At 54.9% G+C, this 20055-nt stretch overlaps 1 protein-coding gene across 1 annotated transcript; it reads left to right on the top strand.

The window, feature by feature from the left end:
• The first annotated feature begins 1215 nt into the window (after positions 1–1215).
• On the top strand, positions 1216–19339 carry HIP1R (huntingtin interacting protein 1 related). The gene is made up of 32 exons (XM_033076046.1): positions 1216–1409; positions 6578–6641; positions 7013–7155; positions 7431–7487; positions 7714–7794; positions 7897–7973; positions 8263–8324; positions 9385–9525; positions 10019–10076; positions 10156–10231; positions 10404–10541; positions 10616–10674; positions 10740–10812; positions 11155–11338; positions 11433–11521; positions 12107–12223; positions 12622–12723; positions 12854–13048; positions 13221–13368; positions 13661–13747; positions 14027–14134; positions 14434–14570; positions 15128–15238; positions 15332–15390; positions 15522–15552; positions 15659–15721; positions 16172–16272; positions 16926–17031; positions 17735–17858; positions 17995–18056; positions 18144–18335; positions 18421–19339. The coding sequence occupies exons 1-32, from the start codon at positions 1317–1319 to the stop codon at positions 18424–18426; spliced, it is 3144 nt and encodes a 1047-aa protein (XP_032931937.1). The 5' UTR covers positions 1216–1316; the 3' UTR covers positions 18427–19339.
• Positions 19340–20055: the final 716 nt, after the last annotated feature.

Here is a 20055-nt window from a genome sequence, read left to right as displayed (position 1 = left end):
GGGGGCAGCCGAGGGTGGGAGTTTCTGCTCCCTCCACTGCCACCAATTATTGCAGAGGAGCACAACACTCAGTGGATTCCCCTCGTTAACTCTTTCATTTCATTTTCTGCTTTCTCTTTAATTACTCCAGTGACAGTCTTTCCTGCAGGTGTTAATGGCCCCAGAATTAGGTGGTCAATTCTGATGAGAGCTGCTGTTTTCCAGAATCTTTCCCTGCCTGCTCGCCAGCGTTACCCACAGAGGGACTCAGCTGCTCCAGCTCTTTCCAAGTTCCCTCAAGCCTTTACAGTGCATTTATTCCTCTACCTGCGCAGAACCTTCTCAGGCTTCATCCTCACAAACTCCTGCTCTGGCTGTAACAAGGATTTCCCCTAAAAAGCCAATGATAACAATGCCCTGATGCTCACCCTGAAGCTGCTACAAAGAGCAACTTCCGAGCAGCAACTGTGTTTAAATATGTTTCAGGTTGTTGGATAAACTCACTGAGTTTAAACCCCTTGAGAGTTTAAAATGATGACTTTAAAATCAATGTAGAAAACCGAGTTCAAGCGATTGAGGATCTCAGCTGAGGATCTGCAGAGCCTTAGGATTTTGTGTCGGGCTGCCCTGGATTTGTGGAATGGGAAGAAGGGGAATAACTGGGTTAATTTATTCAGCACTGACTTAAAACCCAACTGCATTACTGACCACACTCTGATACTCGAATGGAAACGCTTCAATCTCGGTGCCTTATTTCTGGAAGCAGCTCAAATACTCCAGGGAGCCCTTCGCTATTGTATCCTTGGACTGAATTATTATTTAAAGACAACAAAGCTCCTGTTCAGCCGCAGCCTTTCCGCAGGGTGGATGCGAGCTCCGGTCATTGACTTTGGTAACGGGAATTGATGTTGGAGCTCCGTGGCTCAGAACGAGCTACGCGTGTGTTTGTGTGCAGGTGCAGTGGGGAGAGGGGTGAGGATGGGCGCTCAGACCGGTGTTCTTTGGTGTTTCCTGAGCTGGGGAATCACTGCGGGGGCCGCTCTGTGCCCGTGTCCCCCGCTCCGTGCCCGTGTCCCCTCCCCGTGTCCCCGTGTCCCCTCCCCGTGTCCCCTCCCCGTGTCCCCCCGGCGCTGCGCGGTCCCACCTGCCCGCGGGGGGAGCGGGCGCTGCAGTTCCGGGCGCGGCCGCCAGGGGCGCGGCGGCGCGCGGCGCAGTGCGCGCCGTGAGGGGCGGTGGGCGGGCGGCGCCGGTCGCTCCTGCCCGGAGCGCGGAGCCCCGAGCGCGGATACCGGAACGCGGGTACCGGAACGCGGATACCGGAGCGGGGAGCTCCCACCATGAACAGCATCAAGAGCGTGCCGGCGCGGGTGCTGAGCCGCCGCGGCGGGCACAGCCTGGAGGCGGAGCGGGAGCAGTTCGACAAGAGCCAGGCAAGGACGGCGGGAGGGGGCGGTGGGGCCGCGGGACCGGCCGCGGTTACCGGGTCCCGGTTTTGGTCCTGATCCTGCTCCCGGCTCGGGGACGGGGCGGGCCGGCTTTTTCCGCGGGGCATCGCCTCAGGGCTCGCTGGGCACGGAGGCTTCTCGGGCGATGGGATGAGACGGGATGGGGGGCGCGGGTGCCCGGCGGGCTCCGGAGAAGCCCCGGTGGGGCAGCGCGGCCGCCGTCCCTGTGCCCGTGCCCGCCCGTCCGTCCGTCCCCGGTGCCGGCACGGCGCGCGCTCCCCCGCCCCCACCTGCGCCGCCGCTTCCTCCCGGCGCGGCCGCGGGACGGTCCCGTGTGGGCACCCGCCCGTCCCGCCGCCCCCGCGCCCGTCCCCGCGCCCCCGGGCCCCGCCGTGCGCCGCCGCCCCCGCGGGCAGCCGGGCCCCGCGCCGCCGCTGCGCCCCCCCGCACCTCCCGGGCCTTCTCGCAGGTAAACACGGCCGGCAGCGCACAGGGAAACTTTTACGGAGCCCGGAGGCTCCTCGGCAGCCCCAGGAATGGGCATCTCCGCATCCCTGCCGGGCCCCAGCGGCACCGGGGGATGTTTCGCACCGGGGATGGATTCACCCCTGTCCCGCCGCTCCGGGTCACCCGCGGGGTCACCCTGCGGGGATCGGGGAGTTTGGACCCACGGAGGGTGGCAGAGTGGAAACAAAGCCCAGATGTGTTTGTGCCCGGCTTGGCCGGGGTGTCCGTAGTCCTGTGCCCCTACGGGGTGCGCACTGGTCGGGCACTGATGGGGCTGGCACTGATGGGGCTGGCACATGGCTAGTGGGAAATGAAGTACTCAGAAAGCGTGGGCAGGGATGGGCAGAGGGATGGACAGACTGACGGGCTCGCTGCTGCCCCAGCAAAAATAACAGTGCATGCCTCCTCTGACTCTGCTTTTACAGGCTGTGCATTCATCTCAGATGTTTTTCCCTTTGCCCCTTTGCTTTGCGGTTCCTTCCTTAGCCCGTGGGTTGGTTTGGCCCCAGAGAGCGCCAGCGAAGGCAGGTGGGAATTTCAGGCCTCGCAGGGTCACGGTGCTGGGTAGGAAACGGAGCTTGCTGAGTTTGGGGAGCAACACGAGAAAACCGGCAATTCCGGTTCCCTCTGGACGCGTCTCCTTCAATCGTCCCGCTGGGCACTGCTGATAAACGATCGTGGCGGCAGCGCTGCCCCGTGCGCCCGGGGCTGCCCGTGCCAGCCGGGCACGAACGGGACTCTCCTCCCCCTGCCCTTCCAGGGCATTTTGGGCTTCTCGCTGGGACTTGTGCTCTGGAAATCTGTGCAGACACAGGGATGCTGTGAGCAGAGACATGGACAGGGCAAGGAGGTGATTGCTCTCTGTTAGAGCTTTTAGCTCTCTGACCCCAGGCTTGCTGGCTGATGGTCTCATTCACTGCCCAGAACGGACCTTTTATCCAGCAACTGCTGAAAACTGTCCTAAAGGAGCTTTATTCTGGTGTGGTTTCCTTTAGTGGTGCTTCAGTGAGAGCAGAACTGTTCAGTGGGTATTGATCTGCCTTTTTACCTCTAATTATAGCAGCTGCCCAGCCAGCTGCCAGTCACCTCTGTGTCACTGGGGTGCTGGTGGCATGTCCCCTGCTCTTCCCTGTGTCACAGGGGTACTGGTGGCATCTCCCCATCTCATCCCTGTGTCACAGGGGTGCTGGTGGCACGTCCCCTGCTCTTCCCTGTGTCACAGGGGTGCTGGTGGCATGTCCCCTGCTCATCTCTGTGTCACAGGGGTGCTGGTGGCACGTCCCCTGCTCTTCCCTGTGTCACAGGGGTGCTGGTGGCACGTCCCCTGCTCATCCCTGTGTCACCGGGGTGCTGGTGGCATGTCTCCATCTCATCCCTGTGTCACAGGGGTGCTGGTGGCATGTCCCTTGCTCTTCCCTGTGTCACAGGGGTGCTGGTGGCACGTCCCCATCTCATCCCTGTGTCACAGAGATGCTGCTGGCACATCCCTCTGCTGCCTGAGGATTCTGTACCAGAATCCAGAACGCCGTCACCTTTTCCCCTGTGGGGGCCTGGGGGATGTCTGTAGTTACAGACAGCAGTTGCTGACCCTGCTGTGATCCCAGGTCCTTGTGGGTGACAGAAGGGTCACCTGCTTTCCCTGAGAATGCTTTTCCATGTCTTGTGTCAGGGTGATGAGGATGTCTCCCCTGGAGAAGCCATACGTGGGCAGTAGGAAATCACCATCCCACAGCAGCGCTTGCTTGGCAGCCTGGCAGGAGGAAAAACTTGTCCTTTTCTGCTGCCAGTTTTTGCTTTTCTTAAGCAAAAAGGTTAAAAATCCAATGAGCTCTGGAGCCTGCAGGATTGCATTGTGTGTGCCTGCCAAGTGGTGTTTTCCTGGTGTAATTTGGGAAGGAGCAGCGTTAGGAAGGGAGCTCTGGAGTTCGTAGCTCAGCTGTTCTGACAGCTCTCGTGCTGCCTGGCCAGGGAGCGTTCCAGCTGCCAAAAAATCTCTCCTGCTGTGGCATCGTGCTGGGACCCAGCATCCACCTGCCAGGTGGGGATTGGGACCCTGTGGGTTGGCAGGGCTCTGGGGAGCCGTGGGTGGGAGGATCAGCCCTAATTAAAAGCAGCCTGGAACGAAAGGGTGGATGTGAATTGTGCTCCTTCATTTGGGCGCTTTGATCCCGGCTTTAGTCACCGCCTTGGTACGTGCAGGCTGTGAGCAAAGCGCTGGGGCTGCTCCCCTGTGGGCTCCCACAGCCCATGGCCAGGCAGGTTTTGGGGCTGGCTCCTCACCCTGGTGCCTGTCAGCGATGGGGAGCAGTCCACAGGTTGCATCAAAGTTTTGGCCAGGCTGGTTGTGCACCTGCAGTGACAACCAGGACCTGCCCATCTCCAGACGTGCCAGTGGTGTCCCAAGAGGTTGGGTCAAGGGGGAATCTCCCCATTTTGGAGCCATCCTCCACAGCCTGGCTTTGCCAGGCAGCCAGCAGGAATGTCCTGACAGCTCATGTGTCCCAGGCTGCAGCACTGCCCCATGCCTGTCCCTGGTGCCACCATCCCCTTTTCCTGGATCCAAGCCTGATGCTCGGGGGCAGTGAAAGCACACAGAGGGACTGGCACTGGTTTGGTGCCACCGTGGTTTATTTGGGACCATGCTGGACACAGCCTCTCAGGTGGTGCTGTGGATGGGCTGGGGCTGCCCCTGCGTGGGTCCAGTCCTTGTGCTGGACATGAAATGGCTCAGTGAAACCTCTGCACTGAATCACCAAGGATGAAACCAACCTCTCCAGCAGCTCCTGGGCTCAGTTTTGGCTGGTCAGGCTGTCAGTGAGACTGAGGGCAATAAATGCAATAAAACCACCATTGCCAGTGGGAATTACTGCTCTGTTTTGGGGCAGACCAGCAGGGTCCCAGCCCACTGAGCAGCTGAGGTACTGTCCTTGAGGACAGAGGACATTTCCTTTCTTGGGGCTCTGCCTGTCTCCCACTTTGACCATTCTGGCTGTACCTCCTCCAGCCCCTGTGGGGCTCAGGTTCCGTAGATGGGTTGGGATGTGTGTGATGGGTTGGGACAGGCCTGTCTTAGGGCAGGCAGCAAAACTTCCCTCTATGCAAAACACCTCAGTAAAGATGCAGTAACTCCTGCAGCAGCTCTTCACTGTGAGATGCATTTCCAACTCCTTCCTAGCCTTGGCTTGGTTGCTCCCTGGTCCAGGATAAACCATCCTTGCTGGCAGTATCCCATGGGAGGTGCTGGCATCCCTGAGGACCTGTGGCACATCTCTCCAGCCAAGCTGCCATCGAGGGCACAGCCTCTGCCAGCTCCAGGCTTTTGGGTGGTTGTGAAGGCACTTTGGGAGAGGCAGCTGTGCTGCAAGTGCCTGTTCCTGGGCACTCCAGGCTCGTTAACCTTTGGGGATAAGAGGATTACAGCAAGTCACCGGCTTAACTCTGCTGCTGCTTTGCGGCCCCACATGGCGAGGTAACACCGGGACTCCGCCAGTGCAGGAAAGGCAAAGCCAGACCCAGACCCTCTCCCCAGCAACTGGGCTCAACCTTTTGGGTGGGTTCACTCTTTAGGATGTTTCACAGTTTTGTTGCTGTCATGGTCAGTTTGTGGGTGGCTGTTCTAGACTCTTTTGGGTGGGTTTGGTGCTGGATACCTTTGACATTTCCCCTTCGGTGTTGGGTTCCTCCTGCATTAGTCAGGAGCACTCGATAACCTGGCATCAGGTTCCTCCTCCTACAGGAAAGCACCTCATTTCAGAGGTGTCCCTGAACAAGCAACCATGTGGAAGCAGGTGCTTTCCTGGGCAGGTACATAGGATTTTTGTGAGGTTTTAGAGCTGTGGAGCTGCAGGGAGGGACCGAGTTCCTCTTCCGGCACAAGTGCTGGCAGTGGAGCTGCTTCCTGCCTTCCCAGCTGGGATCTTTTTCCTCTGCTGGTGACAGAGGGCTCATGGACACAGGCACAGTCCCAGCTCTCCTGTGAGGGTGAAGCAGCTCAGTTGAGTCTGAGGAGGAAGATCCTCATCAAACACAGCAGCTTGGATTTGCAGCCCATCAACGCATGGGAGATGCAACCAGCCCCAGTCTGGGGTCATCTTTTGGAATAAATTCATGATTTAAAGTGTGCTGTGATCAAGCACATCAAAATATAGATAATGCTCCTCTGATAAGCACATTGCTCTGGATTTTTGCTCCATCAAGATGGGCATTGAGGCCGCCACTCCCTCCTTGCTTGGGGGCTGCTTTTCCCCACGTGCTGTTTGCAAGCAGCAACATCCTCAGAAGAACCCAAACCACTCCCCCGTGGTTCAAAGGCTCCTTGTGATTACACAGACAACCCTGGAATTTGGCATCTCACTGTTGTGCTTTAATATTCCCCGGGCATGGCGCTGAGTTCAGGCTGCAAAAATGCAAAAATTGGTTTCCTGGGACAGGGACAGCCGGGAGCACCAGCAGCAGTGGTCAGATCCTGCTGGGGATGGGGGTTTAATGGATGCTTTGTTTGTGGATAAAAAGGCCTATTCTGATGACTTTGAGGTGACAAATGTTCTCTAAAATTCAGGGTATTCCCCAAAAGCACCAGCACTGCACTTTGGGGTAGCCATGGGGGTCACACCATGTCTGACAGCCACTCTCCCCTCCTCTTGCAGGCCATCAGCATCAGCAAAGCCATTAACACACAGGAAGCACCAGTAAAGGAGAAACATGCCCGTCGTATCCTTTGCCTTGTCACCCAGGACAGCACAGAGGAGTTTGGGGTGTGGGGATGTCACCTCCTGATGCTGGAGCCACAGGAGATTTGGGAGACAAAGATCCATGCAGAGCCTGGTTGGGAGCTGGCATCAGAAAGGTTCATCCATCAGTGAAAAGGCAAACGAGCAGTGCAGTAAAATGGCATTTCAGTAAAATGCAGTGTGCCCTCAGCAGGGGAACCCAAAATGACGAATGGGGGTCTTACCTGGGGGTTTTATTTAGGGATGCAGCATTGAGATCCCTGTGTCCCCTTTTCAATGGAAGTTGAGCAAGAGCAGCCCAGCCTGTCCCCTGCTTTGTGTGTATCCAGTTGGCCTTGACTTCACTGGAAGGGATCATCCTGGGGACTCACCACGAGAAGGGAGCGTTCACCTTCTGGTCCTATGCCATCGGGCTGCCCCTGCCCAGCAGTGCCATCCTCAGCTGGAAGTTCTGCCACGTCCTGCACAAGGTGCTGCGTGACGGCCACCCCAATGTAAGTGTCCCCTCTGCAATGTCCCTGCTGCTTCACTGGCAGGGGGAAATTTCTGGCAGTGAAGAAATGGGATCCCTTCCCTACCCCAGCCACCTTTCCCAGGCTGTGAGGCGCTCTGTTGTCTCGCATCTTTGAACTTCCCAATGCAAATCCCTGACCTTTGGGAACTTCTCCCAGAGCTGGAATGGTGTAAGGAGCTGGATCCCTCCTCTTCCCCAGCATCAGGGCAGCCAGCCAGCCCCACTGTGTCACATCCTTCCCTTTTTTGTCTCCAGGTTCTCCAGGACTGCCAGAGGTACCGCAGCAACATCCGAGAGACGGGGGACCTGTGGGTGAGTGGGGCAGAGTGGAGGTTTGTGCTTCCCAGGGGGTTTGGAGGTGGTTGCTGAGGAACACAGTGGGCACAGAGAGGGTGAAGCCCTATCTGAAGTAACCTGCAGTCTCTTTGGGTGATGGTTGTGTGCATGGTGGAGCCACAGGGCTGGTGCAGGTCACTGGATCTGCTGGATCTGGTTACATCACTCTGGATTCCCCCTGTCTGCCCTCGTGTCTCTGCAGGGCCATTTGCACGACAGGTACGGGCAGCTGGTGAGCATCTACACCCGGCTCCTGCTCACCAAGATCTCCTTCCACGTCAAGGTGAGACCCTCTGCCCCCTCCACACCATCAGAACAAGGGGATGTGTCACACCAGCAAGAGGTATTAGCAGCAACTGATGGCTTTTTCCTTCCTTTTCCAAAGCATCCCGAGTTCCCCCCGGGCCTTGAAGTGTCGGATGAGGTGCTGGAAAAGACTGCAGGGACAGATGTGAACAACATGTGAGTGTCCTGGTGGGGTCCAGTGCCCAAATGTGGTCACCAGCTCCACAATCCCCAGCTGGCAGTGTCCTGCTGATGAAACCACTCCAGGATGAGGCAGTAAATTGTTTGGATGGTGCCTGATTCCTCCTGCACCCACAGAGCACTGTGGGGTGTAAATGCAGGGAGAAAAACCCCAAATTCTTGTCAGTCAGAGCCCTTGCCATCATGAGGACTCTCAATGAACACGAGCAGCTGGAGCAGAGATCTTTGTGCTGTCAAGTGATGGAGTTTTGGTTTGTTTTGGCAGTTTCCAGCTGACGGTCGAGTTGTTTGACTACCTGGACTGTGAGCTGAAGCTGTCGGAGTCAGGTGAGGAGGCGGCAGGGGCAGGTCCCTCCCACTGCCCGGGGCTCTTGAGCAATAGTTTCGCTCTTTGGTCGGGAATGGAGTTCCGGGAGGCCGAGGTTGGAGGCTCAGGTCCCTCCTCCTCCTCCCGTGAGATTTCTGAGGTGATTTCTCAGCTGGATTCCCCTGTTGAAGCTCTGTAAAGGCAGTTGTAGGAAAATATTTAGAGCTTGTGGCTGCTTTGAACCCACCTGAACAAGGCAGAGTGTTGTTTTCAGAGCAGAGCTGCTCTGAAATGTTTTTATTTCTTTTTTGTACAACCACATTAATCATATGCATTGCATAAATGCCTTCTGTCCCTCTGAAGCAGAGGATGGGGCTGTACTTCTTTTTAAAGACTAATTTCCGCTCATTGAAATGCCTCCAGGGAGGGCTGGACACCCCTGCTCATGTCTCTCACCTCCTTAGGAATTTTTAGATGGCTTAGAGAGGTGGCAGATTCTTGTTCTGTTGAGATTCAGGAACACGGAGCTGCCCTGGAAAACAGGGCACAGTGGGAGATACCATTCTCCCGGCTCCCAACAGCCTCCTGCTTCTCCTCCTGACCCAGTTATACAGAGAATTTATATTCATAAATACTTTAAAGCTGAGCGGGGAAGAAGCCAGGGTGGATGTGCTGCCTGGATCCCTGCCAAGGGAAGGGATCTGTGTCTGAGCAGGGGCAGGCCAGGCTGCGGTGCCGCGGGGCTCGTCCCCTGCCCTGGGATCCTCTCCCAGATCCTTGCATGATTAAATAGAATGGAGCAAAACCTCTCACTTTCCCCAGCTGTGTCGTGCAGCAGCAGCTTGAGGGCAGAGTCCTGGGGTTAAACCCCTCCTTTTTTGGGGGTGGGGTATCCACGGCAGAGCTGAGCACCCCTTCCCTCTGCCAGTGTGGTCCCTTTGGGTGTTTTTGCTGCTCAGAGTGGAGTTATCTCAGCTCAGGGCAGCAGCCCTGGCATTTCCCCTGCTCCACATCCACCGTGGTTAATGATCAAGCGGCGTGGCCGAGCCCAGGCAGCTCTGCAAACACAGCTCCCCTCAGTTTTCAGGCAGCTCAACACCTCGATGGCCGTGTCGCAGATGTCGGCCGTGCAGTGCCGCCTGGCCCCCCTCATCCAGGTCATCCAGGACTGCAGCCACCTCTACCACTACTCCGTCAAGTTAATGTTCAAGCTGCACTCCTGTGAGTCCCTGGGGTGTGCTCCCTGCTGCTGTTTTCCCAGGGTGGGCTTCTGGATCTGGGGATGAGGCTGGTGTGGATTGAGGCGCCCATTGTCATGTCCCTGTGTCCCAGCTGGGCTTGAGGGGCCTCCTCCATCCCACACAGACATTCCAGATAAAGGAATTAGAAGGACTTTTCTTGATTAAGGAATAGAAGGACTTGTTCTTGATTAATTCAAGCCCACGTGCTCTGGCCTGCCAGCCCCTGCATGGGATTGCTGGGCAGCACAGTGCCAGCAGCCTCATGTGGGTATTTTGGAGTTCCCACACCCACATCTCCCTGTGCTACATCCCTGATGCCTGCTCTGGGGATGGGAACACCCACTTCCCATCCTGACCCCTCACATTCCACTCCCTCCTGGTTTTTACCATGCTGGCTTTTGCAGTGGAGGGATCTGGGTGCATGTGGACACTCGTGCAGCCCAGATCAGTCACAGCTGTCCCTGCTCACCCAGGTCTGCCAGCTGACACCCTGCAGGGCCACCGGGATCGCTTCCACGAGCAGTTCCGCAGGTAACCAGAGCCCAGGTGTGGTCCCCTTCCTCCTTCCACGCCCTCTCTCATCTCCCATTTGTCTTTCCCTCCTCTCCAGCCTTAAAAACTTCTTTAAGAAGGCATCTGACATGCTGTATTTCAAGCGGCTTATCCAGATCCCTCGGCTGCCGGAGGTATGGCAGGAGTTGGTGTGGTGCTCTGGAGAGTTTGTGGGTGCCCCCCTGGATGGGTTTGGGGTCTGGGGATGCTGCAGAGGAACCATCTGTCTCCCTCCCTTCCCTTGGCACTCTGCCTGTGCAGTTCCTGAACCCCCTGCAAGGCTGCAACAACTTCTTGTCCCAACAGAACCCCCCAAACTTCCTACGGGCGTCGGCGCTGGCTGAGCACGTGAAGCCGGTGGTTGTCATCCCTGAGGAAGCCCCCGAGGATGAGGAGCCAGAGAACCTCATTGAGATCAGCACAACTTCCACCACAGAGCCACAGGTGGGGGCCTGGGGCTGGGATGGGGGGCAGGCTCCCATGTCCTGGCTCAACTCAGCACCCTCTGTCCTTCCCAGATGACCTCGGATCTGTTTGAGCAAACCTTCGGGCCGCCCAACGGCGTTTGGGATGACAGGTATGGGGGGGCCAGCAGGGATGAGTGGCTGCTGCCACGTGGGACCAACCTGCCTTTGCCCACAGGGATGCACAGATTGAGAGCCTGAAGAAGGAGGTGGAAACGCTCCGTGCAGAGATGGAGAAGATTAAACTGGAGGTAAAGCCTGGCTGGGGAGCAGAGGAGGTGGGAGAATGGGGTGGGGTTTGGTGCTGAGTTGTGAGAACCCTGAAGGGATGCAGCAGGAGTGGGGGTCCTGGCATCCAGTGTTGTGTTTTGGGACCTCTCCCAGTGCCAGGATGTGATTCCTGATGAGGTGGAGGCATGTGAGACCAGTCCCCTGCTGTCCTGTTGTTACCAACAGGGACAGAGTGATTGCAGGGGTAAAGGGGAGAGCTTTCCATGCATCCCATGGCTGCTCTGCCCAAATTGCAGTGGGGCACCTGGGCAGGGGTGCTGGGGAGGGCAGAGCTGTGCCCCAGTTGCCCGGTGACCCCACAGGCACAGCGCTACATCACCCAGCTGAAGGCACAGGTGAACAGCCTGGAGGGAGAAGTGGAGGAGCAGCGCAAGCAGAAGCAGAAGGCGCTGGTGGACAACGAGCAGCTGCGGGATGAGCTGGAGAGGCTGCAGAGGGTGAAGCAGGACAGTGACAGGTCACAGAGACTCTGTGCTGAGGCTGAGAGTAGGTCCCTGGGGTGTCCTGTGGTGCCCAGGCCCTGTGGGCTGCCCTTGCTGTGCTCACTGAGCACTCACCCCTTGCTCTCTCACCCCTGCAGAGAAAGCCAGCGCCACTGAGATCCGCTACACGAAGCTAAAGGAGAAGCACAGCGAGCTCATCAACATCCACGCTGAGCTCCTGAGGAAGGTAATGCTGCCTCTGCAGGCAGGGACTGACACTGAGTGCAGTGTCCCAGAATGAAATCCCTCCCTTTTGGGGCTGGGGTATCCAGGGCAGAGATAAGCACCCTTTTCCTCTTCCGTCATGGTCCCTTTGGGTATTTTTGTTGTTTTGTTGTTGTTGTTTTTTGGGGTGTTTTGCTGTTGTTTGGTCTGTTTCTGCTGGTTTCTGTGGCTGGGATATCACTTGTACCAGCAGTCATAGGATGCTTGGCTCCTGTCCCTCTTGAGGGATATGCAGGTGGTGGGGATCTTGTGTCTCAGCTGTGCCACTCACCTGTTTAGTTTTTTTGCTTTGGGTGTTTTGGTCTTGCTTTTGTCCCTCTGCCATCACCGGTGTGGCTCATGCCTGCCCAATCTCATACTGTATTGCTCCCATTGCCCTCTGAGCAGGGGACACCTCTTGAATCCATGCCCACTGTCAGCCAGCATTTTAGATGCTGTGAGAAAGGCATCTGGGATTTATTTTCTGAGCTAGAATTGGGTTGGAATGAGTGTGGGGACAGTGAGGGTCCCCCTTGGAACACCAGGTGAGCCCTGTGTCCCCCCACAGAACGCTGACACCGCCAAGCAGCTGACGGTCACACAGCAGAGCCAGGAGGAGGTGGCACGTGTCAAGGAGCAGCTGGCATTTCAGGTGGAGCAGGTCAAGCGAGAGGCTGAGATGAAGGTGAGCTCTGGATCCTTCCCTGCCAGCACTGAGCCCTCCCCAGCCTGGGAAGTGCAGTTTGGGAGCAAGGGAAAGGGGTGGTTGTTGCTGTTGGGCTCTGATTCCAGGGAAGAGTTGCCCTGGCTCCTCTGTAAGGTGTTGATGTATGACTCATTCCCCCTTGCCCAAATCTGTCTTTTCTTCCCCTAAGAAAATGCTACAATGCAAATTTCTGGGTTTGAGTGCTTTTGTTCTTTGGGGCTCAAGATGGGGCCTGCTCCCAAAATTCCTGGTGTGGGAAAAGGGGCCTTTCCAAGAGATGCCCCCTGCCCAACATTCCAAAACCCCCTCCCTGCAAAACATGGCTGGGTTCATTCCCTCCATCCTGGCTGAGCCCTGAGCACGGTGTGTGGGCACAGCTGGAGGACCAGAGTGTGCAGATGGAGCAGCTGAGGCAGGAGCTGGACGCCCGTCGGGACGAGCTGGAGCAGGCGCAGCGCTCGCTCAGCCACGCCAAGCAGGTACAGGGCTGGGGGCAGCACGAGCCAGGGCCCATCTAACCCTGCCACCACTGCTGAGCCACCCCCTGTGTGTCTGTCGGGGTGCCAGCAGTGACAGGGGAGTGACAGGGTGTCCTGGCCCCCGTGGCAGGCAGGTGTGGAGCTCAGTGCCCAGGTGGATGCTCTGCATGCCGAGAAGGAGGTGCTGAGGCGGTCGGTGAGCGAGAAGGAGTGTGAGCTGCTCTCCACACGGGGCCTCATCGAGGAGAAGGAGCTGCAGCTGAGCCAGGAGGCAGACAAGGCCTCAAGGGAGATCAGAGAGCTCCAGGGCAGGCTCCTGGAGAAGGTACAGTGCTGTGTGGGGTGAGATGTTTGGGGTTGCCAGCCGATGCAGCCAGTGGGATATCACTTGTACCAGCAGTCATGGGATGGTTGGGTCTAATCCTGGAAAGGGGCTCTCAAAGGATGTGCTGCTGATGGGGATGCTGTTCCACTTACCTATTCCTCCTGCCTCACAGAGCAATCAGGAGCAGAGCCTGCAGCAGAAGCTGCTGGAGGATCAGTTTGGAGTCCTGCAGGAGACAGTGAGAGAAGCCCAGGACATCGTCCGTGATGCCATGGCCAAGCTGGATGACCCCCTGCACCTCCGCTGCACCAGCTCCCCAGGTAAGCCCTGCTCATCCAGGGGCTGAACCATGCTGTGCCTTCTCCTTCCTGGACAGATAATGTTGCATCTCAGCCCTCCCATGGCATGTTTTCCATCATGCCTGAGGCAGTTGGGACTTCCCAGGATGAATTTTTAGCTCTCATCTTCAGCACTGTTTTGCTCAGATTTTAGTGCTGTTCCCCAACCAGGGATACACTTCCACTCAGTGGTGCCTTGTGGAGTCAACACTGGTGCAGACACCCACCAGCCTGGCTGTGCTAAGGCAATGAAAGGAAATTGAATTCCCTGCAGATTACCTGCTGAGCCGGGCGCAGGCGGCGCTGGAGTCCACGGATACCCTGGAGAAGGGGCACGCGCAGTACGTGGCCTCCATGGCAGGTACCTGGGGCTGGGGACTGGCACTGCTCCCAGCTTTCCATACATCCAGCAGCCCCTGGTGGCTGCAGGGCCACCAGCAGGCAGCAATGCCCTGGGGACAGAGGGAATACAGGAGGCACTGGGGGATTCCTGTGTGCTCCTTCAAGCTGGAGGGATCAATCCCAACATCTCTGAGTCTTGTACTGATCCCTGAGTGCCTTCAGGGATGAGCTGCAGGCCCAGGATGTGGCAGGGGGTGCCCTGGGCTGGCAGCTGCTGAGCCTGTGCTGTCTCTGGCAGATGCTGCAGGGCTGGTGGGGGCTCTGGCCCTCTTTGCACACCTGACTGCTGACACCATCGTCAATGGCAGCGCCACGTCCCACCTGGCCCCCACGGACCACGCTGACCGTGAGTGCAGGAATGCAGGGGGTGCTGGGGGGGATATTTTTCTTTAGGGAGGCCATGCCAAAGTTCCCTCTGCCAGGGGCAGATTTTACTAAGGACAGCACATTCCCCATGCTTCCATTCCCAACATTTCCTGCCCTCTAGTGCCCCTCCTTGGGCCACATTGCTCCTGGAAACTCCTTTGTAATCTCCTAGAAGACATTTGCTGTGGATGAGGGGAGGAGGAAGATGAGGGTGGGCAGGGCTGGGAGGAAGGGAGCCCTTGGCCAGGCAGGGCTGGCACCAAGCTGTGCTCCCTGCAGGGCTGACAGAGACGTGCCGGGAGTGCGGCCAGCGGAGCCTGGAGTACCTGGACAAGCTGAAGGACAGGCAGAGGCTGGGCAGTGCTGAGCTGGGGGACGTGAGAGGAGCACTGACAGGGGTCCTGCAGCTGGCCCAGGTAGGAGATGGAGCCCAGCACAGCCACCTTCCCACCTGTGGGTCCCAGGGAACCCTTTGGGGTGGTTTGTCCCCCATACCCACAAGCTCTGGTGCTTTCCTTGAGCCATCTCAGCTTCCAAGCACTGAGACCCTTCCTGGTGGTGCACAGAGCTGGTCACCCTCAGATCAGCTGAAGGCTTTCAGCCCAGTAACCCCTGTGGAAGGAAATTTCCCATCTTTCAGATGTTTCTCCTCGTGAAGCCCCTATTAGTCTTTTCCTTTACACCACTGTTCAGCTCTCCAGAGCCCTCTGGAGCAGAGACTGCTCCTGTGATGGAGTTTTGTCACCTTGATTTGGGGCATTTTTTACCTCTGAGGTCCCTGTACCATGTTTGATGCAAGTTGGTGGCACATGTACCTTCACCTCTGCAGGCTGCACAATGCTGCTCCTGCAGCTTTCATTATTTGGTGGGGGTGGGAAGGAATTGGATATTTTGGTTTGTAGTTATTCCTTATAAATATTCCCTTCTGTTTCTCTGCCTAAAATCTCCTCATGCCTGCTGCCTCCTCTGGCAGGAGCTGAGACCCAAGAGCCTGGACATCAAGCAGGAGGAGCTGGGGGACATGGTTGAGAAGGAGATGGCCTCCACCTCAGAGGCAATTGAGGATGCTGTCAGGAGGATAGAGGTGAGACAGAGCCATGGGGTGGCTGAGTGTCCATCCTTACTCTACCTTTCTCACCTCACCATTGCATCCAACCCTTCCTCTTGTTCCCAACAGGAGATGATGAGCCAGGCCAGGAGTGAGAGCTCTGGGGTTAAGCTGGAAGTGAATGAGCGGTGAGTTTTTGGGAATGGATATGTGACAGGTCTGTGCTCTGCTCCAAATCAGGCTGATCTCAAAAAAAGCCCCATTTTCTGAGGCCAAAGCTTTCCTGGATGCTGAACACTTTTCTCTTGCTTCCCTCCAGGATTCTGAACTCCTGCACAGATCTAATGAAGGTCAGTGCTGCAGAAACCCCTCTGGGGTGCACAAAACTCCAGCAGCAGCATCAATCTTCCTCTGTAAGACCCCATCAAACCCAAAACCTGTTTTCCTCCATTCCAGGCTATCAGACTTCTTGTAACAACATCTACAAACCTGCAGAAGGAGATAGTGGAAAGTGGCCGGGTAAGTCCCTACACTCATCTCTTTGTACTGACCTGAAATACAGAGAATTTCCCCCAAACTGCAGAAATCCTGGATTTCGTGGTTTCCCTGTTAGCAGCACTCTGGCAGTCCCAGTTGCTGGAGATGAGCTGCTCAGCTCTGTGCTCTCTTGAACAAATCACTCTCACCCTTGCAAAGCCCTGTCCATCTAATGATGATGGTCTAAACTTGTGTGTTTTAAACCAAACCCAGCTCACATTTGTAAGCTTGATGTTGTTTTCCTTGACTATTATTTAAACCAGTCAATAAGAACAGCATGAAGAGCACAGGAATGCTGTCACTCCCTTGATTTATGGCTTTATATATTAATTAATATATTGTTACACTTTATATGGATATTTAATACAGATTTATATGTTGTTGTGTATTAGACACAAGTTAATCCGGGCCATAATATTCTCATAACAACAGGGGGCAGCAACAACTCAGGAGTTTTACGCCAAGAACTCCCGCTGGACCGAAGGGCTGATCTCTGCCTCCAAGGCCGTGGGCTGGGGAGCCACACAGCTCGTGTAGGTACCCCAGGCTGGGAGCTTCCCCTGGGGCACACTCCATGGGCTGCACCCAGGGCTTCCCTGTCACCCCAGCATCCAAAATTCCACTGCTGAGGCACCACAGAGCATCAGTGCTAATTCCTTGTGGAGCAGCATTGTTGGCTCCCTATAGAGAGCTTTGCTGGCTTTTTATGAACCCTCAGTTTGGTTTATTGGTAATTCCTCATGGAATCATAGCTTGGTCACCTAGCTGGGGATGGCAGTTCCTCCCTGAATGCAAAATGTGAAATCAAATCTCCCCTGTCCCAGTTCCTGCTCAGATATTGTGGATGGGGTGGTTGGGATTGGGGCAGTTCCCTGTGCCAGTGCAGGAAATGTGGGGGGGTCTTCTGGGCAAAGCTTTAAAAATCTCATCCATTATGAAAACAAAATCCTGCCTTTGTCCAAATCATCTGGATCATGGCTTTGAATAATTGCTTTGTGTATGAGCTTTAATAACAGCCAGACTCAAAGATCTTGGAGATCTTTTCCAACTCAATCAATTCCATGATTCTGTAATTGCAAAGCTGCTGGATCCAGCTGCTGCTTTCTGAGGGTATTAGCAGGAGATAAATAATCTGCACTTGCTCTGTCATGTCTCTGACACAATCTCCCTTTGACCCCCACCTCAGGGAGTCAGCAGACAGGGTTGTCCTGCACACAGGGAAATACGAGGAGCTGATCGTCTGCTCCCACGAAATCGCGGCCAGCACAGCCCAGCTGGTGGCTGCCTCCAAGGTGGGTGTCCCAGCAGGGTCCCTTGGGTGTCTTCTCATTCTGTCCCACAGTGTTCCCATCCTCCCTGCCAATCCTGCAGCCTCCCAGAGCAGGGAGAAGGGAAGCTCTTGCTATTTTCCAGCCTGTGATTTTAATGAATGTGTTAATATTCCCACACCTGAGGCTTGCCTTGGAAATGAAGATGGGTAAAACCTCCTGTCTTCCTCCTGTCAAGCTGGTTATGTAAAGAAAATGTTAATAACTAATAAGGAATCCAGAAAAGCAGCTGCAGGAGCTGGAATTGAGGATGGTGGACTTTGGTCCTTGCCACCTTTCCTGTTGGTGTGGGTGGAAGTGAGGGGTAGAGGTTTCAGTGAGCACACAAAGATGCAGGTGTGGGGGGAGGGGGATCCATAGGGATTTTTATACCAAATGGGTTTAAAATTAAGAGCATGGTTAAAAAAACAGAGCTGTGTCTTTACTGATTGCTTGGCTCAGGTGGGAGCAGAGCTGGTTTGGTGCCCTGGGGCTGAAGGGCTTTGCAGGAATCACCTTGTCTGGCCATGATGGGATCACTGAGGATAAACCTTCCCATCTGTCCATCCATTCTTTCCACTCCCAGGTTTTCATGCCCAAAAGCTCTTTGCCTCTGCCTGGGGCTCCCTGGAGCTCCATGGGGGTGTCGTGGGGGGCACCCACATCCATTTTCCTGTGCTCCTTGCAGGTGAAGGCTGAGAAGAGCAGCAGGAACCTGGCCAGGCTCCAGGAGTGCTCACGCAACGTCAACGAGATGGCAGCAAACGTGGTGGCTTCCACCAAGTCAGGGCAAGAGCAGATAGAGGAGAAAGGTGAGGGTTTTGCAAGGAAAAGGTGGAAAATCCCAGCCCAAATCCCTTTCTGGCCTGGGGCACACCCCGAGGTGCCCGTCCAGCTCTGCTTTGGTGTGTGAGGGGTGCACTCAGCAGGGCCCTGCTTTCCCCACAGACACCATGGACTTCTCGGGCATGTCCCTCATCAAGCTGAAGAAGGAAGAGATGGAAACACAGGTACAGCCCTGAGGGGGATCAGAGCCAGCCCTGCCCTGGGATTCCCTCTGCCCCCAGCACAGGTACCAGGATGGATTTTGGGTGCAGGTGAAGGTGCTGGAGCTGGAGAAGCGGCTGGAGGGCGAGCGGGTCCGTCTGGGCGAGCTGAGGAAGCAGCACTACGTCCTGGCCGGGGGCTGTGAGGACATGGCCGAGGACGGGGAGCCCAGGCCGGCGCCGGCACCGCGGCGAGGGATCCTCAAGAAACCCCCAATCGCCCAGAAACCCGGCCTGGGGGAGGTGGGGCCGGGCTGGGGGTGCAGCCTGGGCTGGGGGGGTGTTCTGGGATCAGTTCTGACTTTGGTTTTGTCCCTTCTCATTGCAGCCCTAGCGAGCCCCTGGCCTCACATCGACGTTGCCTTCGCGCTGCTGTGCCTTCCCACGCGGCGTCTCCTCAGCGCCCGGCCTGCAAACAATCCCAACTGGATGTTTTTTAAGGAATAGATTTTATTTTTTGTTTTCCTTTTTTCTGAACTGTAGAGTGGCAGGGCTCCTGCGCTCCCTAGGCACTGCTGAGTGCTCTCCTTTTCCTTCTCCTTTTCCTCCTTCTCCTTTTCCTCCTTTTTCACCTTTTCCTTCTTCTCTTCCTTCTTCTTCTTGTCTCCCTCCTCCTCTTCCTCTTCCTTGCCTGCCGACCGGCTCTCCCGGTTTAATTTAATTTGGGGTTCGTTTGGGTTAATTTTTTTTTTTTTTTTTTTTTGTAAGGACTTTATCAGCACTAGAAGTTTTCAGTAAATGTAGCTCTACTGTACTGCTCAGACCCTTTCCAAGAACTGTGAACTGGTTTTACAGTAGGAAACTGGTGGGCTTTTCTTGCAACTCTTTTTTAAAATTCCCCTTTTTCCAGCCTGAGGAATATTTGACTTCATTTTGGCATAGGATCAGCCCTCAGCAGGAAGGGAAATGTTCACCTTCCCCAGCACGTGGAGCAGGGCTTTTGTTAGGGAAAAGCAGTTACTGACACACACTGGCAATAAGGATACATTTTTATTTTTTTTTTCCTTTTCTATTTTTTATTACTACAGCAATGTCAAGGGATCAGTTGCGTTATGTTTTATATTTAAGATAATTAGCAGAATTAAATCTAACCGTGGCCTGTGGGAGCCAGGGGCTAGAGAAGTCTGCAGCAATAAGGAATTACTGATGTGGAGAGATGCAGGGGCAGAATCAAAATCCTGTCAGCTGTGTCTTCCCTTGGAGCAACTACCAGGATGTAGATTATTAAAGGAGCAATATTTAAAATACTTTTGTGTTGCTTTGTTGTTGGGGAGGGGTTGATGACAGGGCCATGACAGGGTTGGTTGCAGGAAACTGGGCCTGAGTTGTGGGGCAGAGAGAGGAAGGAAATTAGTTAAATGTGCATAAATATATCTATATATACACATAAATATATAGGGAGAGAATCCTCTCTATGTATGTGTAGCCATATGTATCTATGGTGCTGCATGTGCCTATATATACATATATATATGTATATATATATGCATTTTTGCATATTTTATGTATCTATACTGTTATGCTATATACTATATATATTTATATTATATATAAAATTTAATATATAAGAGGTAATTATATTTATATTATATAAAAATAATATATATCTCATTATGATAGATATATGATAAGTAATATAGGTGATTTATAATATATATTAGTACATACTATATAGATACTGCATATATATTTATATATATATTATATATTTTACATATATATATATATAATAGGCAGCTGCATGTGATAGATAATATCAGATGGGTGTTAAGACTGAAGCATTTAGAGTTCAGCACCACAGGGTGACCACAGCTGCCTTGAGTTCAGGGGCTGATCTGTCATGTTCAGTCAACATTTACATCCTCTCCCTTGTTACCCTGAGCCATTTACAGTCAAACTTCATAAAGCCCATCTCTGTGACTGCCAAGAGGCTGTAAAGCAGTTAACAGGAATTACAAGTGGC

This window comes from Catharus ustulatus, chromosome 18, assembly GCF_009819885.2.
Source record: "Catharus ustulatus isolate bCatUst1 chromosome 18, bCatUst1.pri.v2, whole genome shotgun sequence".
NCBI classification, from domain to species: Eukaryota; Metazoa; Chordata; class Aves; order Passeriformes; family Turdidae; genus Catharus; species Catharus ustulatus.
Note: the sequence above shows the minus strand (reverse complement) of the source record. Positions and strands in the feature narration are given on the sequence as shown.

Bases quoted from the DNA above. Each gene is read 5' to 3' on its own strand.
- HIP1R (XM_033076046.1), top strand. From the start codon at position 1,317: ATGAACAGCATCAAGAGCGTGCCGGCGCGGGTGCTGAGCCGCCGCGGC. The intron at 11,522-12,106 runs GTAATGCTGCCT...GTCCCCCCACAG, and splicing joins ACGCTGAGCTCCTGAGGAAG to AACGCTGACACCGCCAAGCA. The intron at 14,135-14,433 runs GTGAGTGCAGGA...TGCTCCCTGCAG, and splicing joins CCCCACGGACCACGCTGACC to GGCTGACAGAGACGTGCCGG.